Source organism: Vigna unguiculata, chromosome 3, assembly GCF_037176805.1.
Source record: "Vigna unguiculata cultivar grain cowpea cultivar isolate G323 ecotype 2 chromosome 3, ASM3717680v1, whole genome shotgun sequence".
Lineage (NCBI taxonomy): Eukaryota > Viridiplantae > Streptophyta > Magnoliopsida > Fabales > Fabaceae > Vigna > Vigna unguiculata.
The window spans coordinates 64,234,838-64,245,630 of record NC_140794.1 but is presented as its reverse complement, the minus strand read 5'-3'; the positions used below and the strand labels follow the sequence as shown (position 1 = coordinate 64,245,630).

At 31.2% G+C, this 10,793-nt stretch overlaps 1 protein-coding gene across 3 annotated transcripts; it reads right to left on the bottom strand.

Moving 5' to 3' along the window:
- LOC114179444 (ras guanine nucleotide exchange factor Q-like protein) lies at positions 1-3,129 on the bottom strand. 3 transcript variants are annotated; one of them, XM_028065785.2, is made up of 4 exons: positions 2,645-3,129; positions 2,486-2,535; positions 1,239-1,462; positions 1-827 (listed from the first exon to the last, which is right to left on the bottom strand). In XM_028065785.2, exons 2-4 carry the CDS (start codon positions 2,487-2,489, stop codon positions 195-197), a joined length of 861 nt encoding a protein of 286 aa, XP_027921586.1. In that variant the 5' UTR covers positions 2,490-2,535; positions 2,645-3,129; the 3' UTR covers positions 1-194. The 3 variants fall into 3 exon arrangements, with proteins under 3 accessions (XP_027921586.1, XP_027921588.1, XP_027921587.1); XM_028065787.2 differs by lacking the exon at positions 2,486-2,535 and having other exon boundaries at positions 2,593-3,128; XM_028065786.2 differs by lacking the exon at positions 2,486-2,535 and having other exon boundaries at positions 2,645-3,127.
- Between the last annotated feature and the right edge of the window lie 7,664 nt (positions 3,130-10,793).

Below are 10,793 nucleotides of genomic sequence, written 5' to 3'. Positions count from 1 at the left end.
TTGAGAACGAAAATAGTTTTAGAAGCACTGAAAATTAGCTGCTATCTCTATACAAAAGGGCACTGAGAAGTGGGTGTATAAGCTATCTGTTTATTATTGGAATAAAGTAGAAAGTAATCTAGGAATCTGAATGCATGAACCATATAAATTCGGTGGTCCATGTATGGTTGAAAGGATCCAAACAAGTTATAGTGCTATTTAAGCTTTAGACCTTGAGAAAGCCAATGTGGCCCCTTTCCTTCCCGAGTAAATGTCACAGTGGTGCTACTGATTGGAGTGGTGGGGTCACTGTATTCTCCTGTTCTATCTGATTTGAAGGAGGCAGATGAATTCAGCTTCCTAGTTTTCCCACTGGTTGAGTTTGAGCATGCTAATTGAGGTAATTGAGAACTCTTGTTAACTTGACTACCTCCTATACTTAGTGTCAAATCCACTTCCATGTCTTCACCATAGCCACTAGTACTTATTTTACAACTCTGAAATGCTGCAGTGTGGGAGCTAGGCCCTGCCTCACCTTCATCAAAGCCACGCCCTTGAGAAAAAATGTCCTCCTCTGCAGGCCTTTCAAGGTCAAAACCCTTTTGCATCTTTATGCTGTCTGACCAGCTTCTAACATTTTCTCTTGACCGAACATCCTCTCTCAAATTTTCAACACCGAAATCAGGCTTCTGTGACATCTGTGTCGTTTGATGTTGCGGTTTAATGAGATGTGGATGGCTTGCATCTATCTCATTCCTGTGCTTCCAAAATCTCTGTTGTCTGCTTTCGTTTTTGAGCTCATCCATCAACATCTTTTGCACACTGTATACCCGGTGTAGCTCTCTTACCTGCAAATTCCAAATTCTCATAATTTTCAACAAGTAAGAGATTCAACTCATCATGCCCTTTCAACAGGATTGGTACTAATATTTCACTTTTACATATACTAGGTTATTGGAATTTGTAATAAATAATAAATGAAGTTTCAGAGTAATGACAATTGATGATAGACAAGATGTCATGGAAGAAGGACCTCATCACACACTGATTTTCAAAGCAGTATCATTTTATTGTCATTTTACAGTCAAAATGCAGCGCTGCGGCCTCCAAAGATAAAGAAAAAGAAAGGCCACTGAAATGGAAAGTCACTCTGCTTCAATCTCTAATGCTCTTGAATTCAAGCCTATGCAACTATGTCGCAACATGAATTTTGTATTTGTTAAGATGAAAAGTTCAATCATACAACATCATCAGAATACCTGGTGTTTGAAGATGTCCTCATGCATCTGCATTGTCTTTTTGATGGACTCTACACTGTTTCTGTCAAGCATCCTATCCATGGGACCTTGCAGTTTTCTGATTCCAGTCCTCTGATTCTTGTTCTGATAATTCTCCCAGACATCCACTCCACCCACAGCTAAGTTGGTGCTGTCTACTATGGTTGCTAGAAGATTTATGGAATATTCAATTTTGGTTCCCATGCCTGAAAAAAGAAAAAAAAGTTTATTTTTTTCCAATTTTCTTCTATCACACCTTATGCCTCAAAGTCAACAAATTAGAAAATTTCCTTTTAATGAGAAAATCCTTGAGAGAAGTAATAACGAATAAAACATGTCTTGTTCCTTTCTCTGCTTTTTAGGCTAAGCAATGCGCTTACGATCTCTCGAGCTAAAATGTGAAGGTGGGGACAAAATTCAATTATGCCGAGGTTGGAGAATTTAATTTAATATCTAAACGGCAAAGGTTGGTTGAAACTGCAAACTCAGAATTTTGGACTTGTTGAAACCCACATTTGTAGGCAACCATACCTGACACATGGCAAGAAATTGAAGTGAAAGTTCAATAGGATTTCCCAGTCATGATAAGCTGACATTATCCTGAAAGATTCTGTCACTGCCCTTTTTGGTGCACAAATGCAGGCAATATATAGGGAAGATTCTGGTTTATGTTGTGAGATAATTTGTCAAAATAGGGACTCTCACTTTAGCAACCAAAAGTGGAGAGAGAGAGAGAGAGAGAGAGAGAGAGAGAGAGGGGACCAAGAGAATTATGCATTGAAATGTTCAAACGTGCAATCAAACATTGCTGGGACACTGATGCAGCGTGTAACATGAACAAGGCAACAGTGAAACCAACTAATATGTGGGTCTGTGATTGTATGATGAAAGCATCACTATAAGGTCTATAACAGTGGTTTTCATCCCCTACTCCTAGATATACTGGCCTCACAAAAGTGTCCACTTATCCTTGTTTCTTTTAAAGCTACCCTCTTTTCAGCTATTCTGAAGACAGCAACCAAACTTTATACACAGTGAAGCTAAAGTAAATAGGAACTAGAAAGAACTCACTAAAACTCAAAGATCACACAGACTGACATGTGCAAAGTAGTCAACTTATTTTCCTTTTTAAGTTATTCTGGAAACTTTTGATGTACCACCAGGGTTGGATAATTGAAATCACTTCCATGGAAATTACAAATTTCAAACTAACAAAAAGAAATAAATACTCATTGAATCTCAGAAGGCAGAACTGCAACACGAGACCTTCTCCCACCATCTTTGGAGATAACACATGAAGAAAATATGAATAACTAAACTCGTTAGGATTTTGTACCTAATTCAAGTTAGTGGAAACATATCTGTGTGGTGCTGTCCAGAAGCTGTACCTGTAATAAGAAGTACCAAAATAGCAGCTTTCTGTGATGAAGGTCATTGAACATGTTGTTCTCTGATGGCAGCCTTTATAGCCATGAATGAGGCTTAGAAGTAAGAGGAATTGTAACATTAGAAAGGGCCAATTGTAACATTCCCAAGGCAAAGGACGGATCAATCCAAAGAGTGCAGCACCTGGGGAATCAGAAGAAAGCTCATTGACAGCATCAAATCTCTTGGCATATGAGAACCATTCAACCCTTTACTAAGAAACAACAAAGCAATAACAGCTCAAATTTAAAACTGTAATCATGAGTTTAATAATTCAGGCTTGACAGGCTGTGAGGCAAGGAGGCAAGAGAAAAGCTGGAGTAGCAATGTGTCTGTTTCTGTATGTATGAGTGACTATGTGATATTTAGAGAGAGAGAGATGTATGTTCATATTATAATATAGAAACATTTTTTTTTTCATTTGTATAATACTAGCACTTACTGTAGTTGATTGTATTTTGTACATATCGTCGTTGCTTTACTGTAATGTGGGAAAGGATATATAGAAGAGAATGGGACCACAAAGATGTATAATAATAAAAACAAATGACACTCAACATGAGCCAATGTAGGCCAGTGAACAAGATATTCCAGACAAGCTCTTGCAGGACTTAATCAAGATATGCATCAGCAATCAAAGTTAGTGCTTATTTACTATACCACCAACAACTTCTTTCTCTTTAAACATTTTTCGTTTTTCAAATTCATCACAAACCAATTTCAGTTGTTGGATTCCTCTATTTCTCTTCGCATCAAGTATTTCAAATTATATGCCTATTTCTTGGCATCATACACATTTTTCTTCTCTGCCTGCCAAAATTTTCTCAGCAATTCTTTTCTTACTCTCAAAATATGATTTACAACATGGTCTCTAAGTGGCGAAAAATTAGGTGAGTTTTATTTTCAAAAAGCGGTTTTGGATTTTCGGTATCAGAAAGCTAAATTCCACTCGCTTTGTTATATTTGCTCTGGAAGAAGAAAGCAAGAAATAATAGGTTGATTGAAAATTAAAGTCATCGATAACTTTTATGCGTCTGGTCATAGCGATATTGTATACTAATACGTTGAAAAAAGATGCATTTAATAGTGTAAACAGAAAGTGGTCTAATAATGCATTCAATGGATGTCCCCTCTTCTGTAGTTGTCCTACAAGTTAAAGATTAGTTATTATTTTCTTGTTAAAACACGTGGATCTTTTGTCAAAAAAGAGCTATACTATAATATATTATCACATCAAACAACCCTTAGTATCGTTATTATTATATCAAGTAATATAATAGACCTTTATAATGTCAGAGTTAACAATATCTAATGATTCTATGCATTTCTTTTCATTTTTTTAATTCTCAGTGTTCTTGTTATTAAAGAACCCATTCATCTATGATCAATCTAATCTGATCTGATCTAATCGTCAAAGTGAACAAAGAAAATTTGTTAATAAAAATTAAAAGAAAACAGTGCAGTTAGGACTTTAAGACTCTGATAAGAGAGTTCTGGTACATATATCACTTTCCCCCTAAAAAGTTGAAGGGCAAGAAATACCACACACCTAAACTTTACGACCTTCCTAGCCTTCAAAATTCTGATCCTGAAAAATCAGAACCACACACGTGTCTGTTTGTCGAAATCATGAGTCTGATTATTAAGCAATGCATAGATTTCGGTACTTAAAATCTGCTTTCATCGTATATGTGGGCATGCCTGTCTTTGTCTCTTATTTGTTAAGTTTCTGTCTGATTGCTCAATAGTATCAAATAGTGTAGCCATAAATGCAAAAAATAGGTTTGGCAAATAGAAGAACAACACGCGTGACAATTAATAATATACCACCCATAATCCCCTATCTTGTCTCGGAGGAAATTGAATGGGAAAGCATTAATCAAAATTTCAGAAAATGGTCGCCATCGCAGTTTTGTTGCCTCAATCTTAAAAATAATTTCTCTTTAATCTATTTAACATATTAAAAAATTCATAACAAAATGTTTACTGTATTTAATTTATGAAATTTATTCAAATTGAAAAGTAATTCCACTGATTAATTATCAGCGTCGAAATAAATAACTCTGAAAAATGTGAGACTGCTTTCGATTTTGTTGAAGAGTGAAGTTACATTGTTACCTATGTGATTATATTGTCCTTTTTCTATTAAAATTATCTGTTATCATTATTCTCTTTACACCACCAGAAAGATCTGCTAGCAGACACAAACTGGTGGTGGACATCGAAAGTTGTCAGAATCAAAGATGAGTTTTATATCCAGCTTGACTTAAATGAGTTTCTTCTAAAAAAATTATTTTGTCAACGTCAACTAGAAAAAAGAGTTATTTCCTTCGACTTTAAACTCTACTTTTTAAAATAAATACAGAAAATATATTGCCTTCGTACCCGTCTACTCCTAATGTAAAATATTCTTACATTTATTATTAAACTAAAATGAAAAAATACCACCGATATTTTAAAATTAAAAAACTATTGTATTAGGCCTGTTTGGTTTTCTATAACAATCATAAATCAGGATTCATCTCCTTGAACTCTTTTATTGGTGGTTTGGTTAGGTCTACGTTTCCTTTGTCTTTTTTTTTTTTTTTTTATGAAAATCATATTGCAAATGACGTTGGTGTGAATCACCTACTTTATTGCTGAACATTATTCCTTTTGTGATGTTTTAGTTGAATAACATCTGACCTACCCATAAATAACTCGAACTACCTTTTTCTTTTGAGTTTATTTACTAAGTTCCAAGTAAACCCTGATTTTGGTGTTAATAAAGAAGATAAAGTGATGCATAAGATAAGAAAAAGACGGAAAGAGTAAGGGTATATATATATTATGTGCAATGCATGATTAAGGAACAGTGTGTCCTATATTTGAAGTTGCAATAGCTTCCTTGAACTTGGATGAAAGGCACGCGTTGTAGCCCCACCAAGGCACAAGGCTATAAGAGAAGAGACCCACCACCACACTTATCCACATGTCCTTTAATTTCACTTCCATTCTGAATTTGGATTCTCCCACAATCAACTCTAACTTTACTGTGCCAACGCGTTGACCAACCTTGACCATTATGAGATGCAATTACAAGCATTTTAACCTTTTACAATAATTGGGTGTAAATGTGAGTTACGTATCTTCTAGTAGTGCTCAAACCCCTTTTATTTATTAGACTTATCTCATCAATCATTATCATAAAAACCCATAATAGATTCCTTTCTGGAGATAAATCCAAATAACTACACTGTCGCTTCACGCATAAGCCTTTCTCATCACCAAATTGCTCTTTTGTTCTCTTATTTTTCTTTTCTTGGCTTCTATCTGGATTAGTTCACCATTCTTAATACCTTTAAGTCTTGTCAATTTTCTATATTAATAACTCTTAAGTATTTGGCCATTCTCGTACCCAGAAGCGGGTCCTTGTCTGCCCTCTATTTGTCCCCACCCCATCCCTGTTATGTAGTAATTAATTTAGTTTAATTACTTTCTCAAACATGGTTAAAAAAGAATTAACTAATCTAAAGGTGCACACTGTCCCAAGATAATATTATAGTGTTTTAATATGTAGATCTCAATCTCGAGCACATTTTCATTGTGAGGATGCATCAGGTGGGACCCTAAAAAACTGAGTTTAAATATAATTGGTGAGTTCAAATTAGTTACCTGGGTTTGAACGAATGGGTGGCACATTAAGTGCAGTCATGATCCATAGATTCATAAGAATGTCACATTGACACATGGGTTGTGATAAGGTATGGCCAGAAAATGTTGTGCGAGATATGGGGTCCATGATGTACGGTGGTGACGCGTGTAAGAAACCCAACCATGCATATGCCTCTGATTTCTTAGTACTCTTATCATGTTGTTTCTAGGATCAAGCAGATTGGTGAGGATCTAACGGTGACTTTGTGATTTAGCCTCTTTTGGGGTCATTTGTTCTTTAGCCATTTTCCAAGGGGCCTTCACTAAGATGCCTTTACTTTGCTGATTTAGGAAGCAATTGACTCTAGATTGAGCTTTCCATTCAAGCATGTTAGGTTAAACCCTATTTTCCTTTTCACTGATTCATTAAGGATTGCTTCATGTTGATCAATCCGATAACCATCATGACTACTTTTTAATCTCATATAATAATAGTGGTTAAACAAGGACATGTCATACTTTGCCAACTATATCATTAAATTAACTAGTTCTAGGATGGTATTTATTGTACATCAATTGAATTTGATATTTTTATTATTATTTGAAAACTCATGAGGTTTTAGTCACTGATAATAATTTGTTAGTGAAGAATGGACACATTTAAATATTTGTTTAGTTCAGCAAAGGGGCAAAATAGTGGTTAAGTGAAATAGTATTTTTTAAACTTCGAATAATATATAAATGTTAAAATTTTTTATGTTTAATTATATTCTTATATTTTATTTATATATTATATGTGATGAATGATTGAAATTTCATTATTATTTAATTTGAATGAAAATGTATATAAATACGAATATATGATGCTAAGGTTGTGGTTTGATATGTGATTGATAAATATCTAGTTTATCTAATAATGCATATGCTTTTGATATTTATTAGGTATGATTTTGACTATAATTCTTGATAAAACAAACAATTTTAGTTTAGTGTTTTTGATATAAAACAGACCATTTTGGTAAAACAAACCATAAAAAAGATTAATGTGTTTATGATGTTTTTGCAAATATATTTCCAACAAGTTCGAGGATATAGTAACAAACCTCAAAATTGATGTTGAGTACCGAAAGACGGTTTACTGAAGATTCAAATATGAACTCTTATTAAACAATGATATTGGCGCCAAACCTCGAAGAGGAAACATTCACTAGAAGAAAACTTAAGCATCAGAATTGGCAGCTAAGCTTAAAAAAAAAAAAATCTCCTACAAATGAAATCTTCATTGCAGAGCAAAAATTCAAGCAAGGAGAAAACACACCTAAGAAGAAAATATCAAAGGTTGACCCACATCTTTAGAGCTGAAATTGCACATTTAAATTCTATAAAAACATAGTCTTGTTATGTTATTTGTATGTTGATAATCCAGTTCAGTTTTGCGAACTTTTAGACACCAATTGTAACAAATTTTAGGAAAATCATGGAAAGAGGATAACAACTCCATGTGCTTGTATTTGTAATCATTATTATGAGAAGCTAAAATTTTCCTTGTTGAAATTGAAGGTAACTTCTTTACATTATTTGTTGGAATTAATTTGTTCGAACAATAATTTTTTTTAGTTTTGTTTAATTTCTTTTTTCAGGATATCTATATTATAACTATGAAAGAGATAATTTTTTAAATATATATATATATATATATATATATATATATATATATATATATATATATATATCACAATCATAAGTAATAATAAGTAATAATGTAATTATTAGTGAGATATAACATTGGCTTTTTTTTTAGAAAAAAGAAAATATATCTATTTACACGGTATATTTTAACAATGTAAGTTAAATTAGCAAATGCATTTTTATGTAAATAATTCTTAAATATCAATAAATAAAAATGTTAAAAAACTGAGAACTAAATCATGTAATTTCAAATTTTTATTTTATTATGATAATTTAAACTATTATCCAATATATCAATTAATATTCACTTTCAGCAATTGTAAAACCATTGTAAGAAAAAATATCCTTTTGTAACTTTTTATTAATAACTTAACAACTTGTTAAACTTAGAGCTGTCAAAATGGGTTTTAACCCGCAAGCCAACCCGGCTCATCACGGGTTTGGGCCGGGTTGGGTTAACTTTTTTTTACAAATTTCAATATAGGTTGATTTTTGACCCGGCTCATCCGGATTGAACCCGTGATGAGCCGGGTTGGTTCACTAGTCCGCAGATAAAAGGGTCATATAAGTGTTTTTTATTAAGTTGGAATTTGCATTTGGGTCATGTTAAGTTGTTTTTTTTAGCCAACACATAAATAATTTGTATTTTTGTATTTTGGTTTGTATTTGGATTGTATTAAAGTTCATTTAGATTTTAATTAGAATTATAATATAGTTTTGACTGAAAAATAAATAAAAAAATTGTATTTTTTTTAATTAAGTGAACCCGTGAGCCAGCCCGTTTAACCCGCCAACCCCTGGTGGGTCGGACCGGGTTCGAATTTTTTTGGCTCGCTAAAAAGTGAGTCGGGTTGGATTGGCTCACTAAATCATCAACCTGTGGTGGGTTGAGCCGGATCGGGGCTGGATTACCCGTTTTGATAACTCTAGTTAAACTCAAAAGATAAAGGAAGATTAATATACGAAATACATAAATTAGCCTAAAGTATGAATTTATAGAAATGATACTACTAAACAAATAATATATTTATTGTTATTTATAATTAAATATTTAGTAATTTTAATTGCTCTAAAATATCTTAGGAAAGTTTTATTCCTGCCTGTGAAGGTGATGGGAAAGGTTATTCTCACTTATCTATAAATTAGCATTCCTAAAAATATTTTATTCTTAAAATACTATTTATATTACTTTCTCAGCTATCATAAACTTTTAAAAATATTAAAACGTTTCTAGAATTAAACTTATGAAAAATATCGAAACATTTTAATACTAAAACTAGTAAAAATGGACTCTATGTTTTTTATAAAATACAAAAATTGATTATAGTAGTTACATAATAAATAGCATGTGTTGATGTGTTATGCTATTGAAGGATGTAAGTAATTTTGAAGGTACAAATAAAAGTGTAAGATAATAATAATTAAATGGATAAAATAGAAAGCACATAATGTAGGGATCAAATAATATATTTTAGATTATACATGTTAAAAAACAATAATAAAATATATTACTAAAACTACATTAAAAATTTAGGTATAAATGCTATATATATATATATATATATATATATATATATATATATATTATACCTTTTTTAACTTCTTAGTTTATTTTTTGTCCTTTTCCAACTCAGAAAACCCTATAAATAACTAAAAGTGCTAACATTAGCCGAATTTAAACCGATTAAAATTATAATTCTATTATGAAAAGATGTATTCATTACAATTTTAAATCAATATTTTCTCCATTGATAATAAATTACTATTTTTTATTTATATTTATATATTTAACATTTGGGGAAAATGTCAACTAATAATTTAAGAATATTAATTAACTATTAAAAATCATTTTAATTATTAAATAAAAATTAATTTAGTTTATCTGTAATTTCTGACGATTTTTAGTGACATTTTGAATAAAAATATTACAGTAATTAAAAAACTATAAATAAATTAATACTTTAAACGTATAAAAACCAGCAGAGAAATATTATATATTTTAAAAGTTTCAATATTTCAAAAAATATTAAAAAAAATAAATATAATAGAAACATAAAGCGATTAAATATTTTATATTTAACAAATAACAGGAAAAAAAAAACAGAATTGTTTTCTCTGAAAAACTGAAGAGGAAAAAAGAAACAAAAAATCACCCAATTAAGTTGGCACATTCAATGCATCAGATTCTGATAATTAATTTTGTGTGTTTCCACCATTAAGATACCCAAAAAAAAAAACATGACATAGATATTTAAAGATAAAAAGGAATCTTCCCATTTGGATTTTGAAGCCTTATCTCTTCTCTTCTTTGGATCCATTGCCTTGTCAAACTCTTTCTTCATTATCATTTTATATCATAATAATACTATATTCTCTTCTTTCTCAAGTTATTATAATGCTTCTTCATATTATTTATTTTTCTCATCCTTCCTAAGTAATTTAATCCCTTCAATCATTGCTGCCAAACTACAAACTACTTTGTCCTCTTTTTATCTTTTCTTACTTGTACTTCATTTTCTTTATCATTAGTTATAAGACACAAACATTATACAACCTAGAAAATGATTTAATAGGTATTTTTTCAAAAGAAAATATTAGAATATTTTAATAATAAAATGTTTAAACTATAACGAAATTTTTATTAATTAAAGTTAATTTTATTAAAAACTACAATCTCCGTGTAGTTTTTCTCTAAGCTTTTATTCTAGTCTTTAGATTTATTATCTTAATCCTTTTTTTTAAGATTAAACATATAAAAGTGTTTCTAGTGAAGAACTAAACATATTCATG

Bases quoted from the DNA above. Each gene is read 5' to 3' on its own strand.
- LOC114179444 (XM_028065785.2), bottom strand. The intron at 828-1,238 runs GTATTCTGATGA...TGGAATTTGCAG, and splicing joins AGGACATCTTCAAACACCAG to GTAAGAGAGCTACACCGGGT.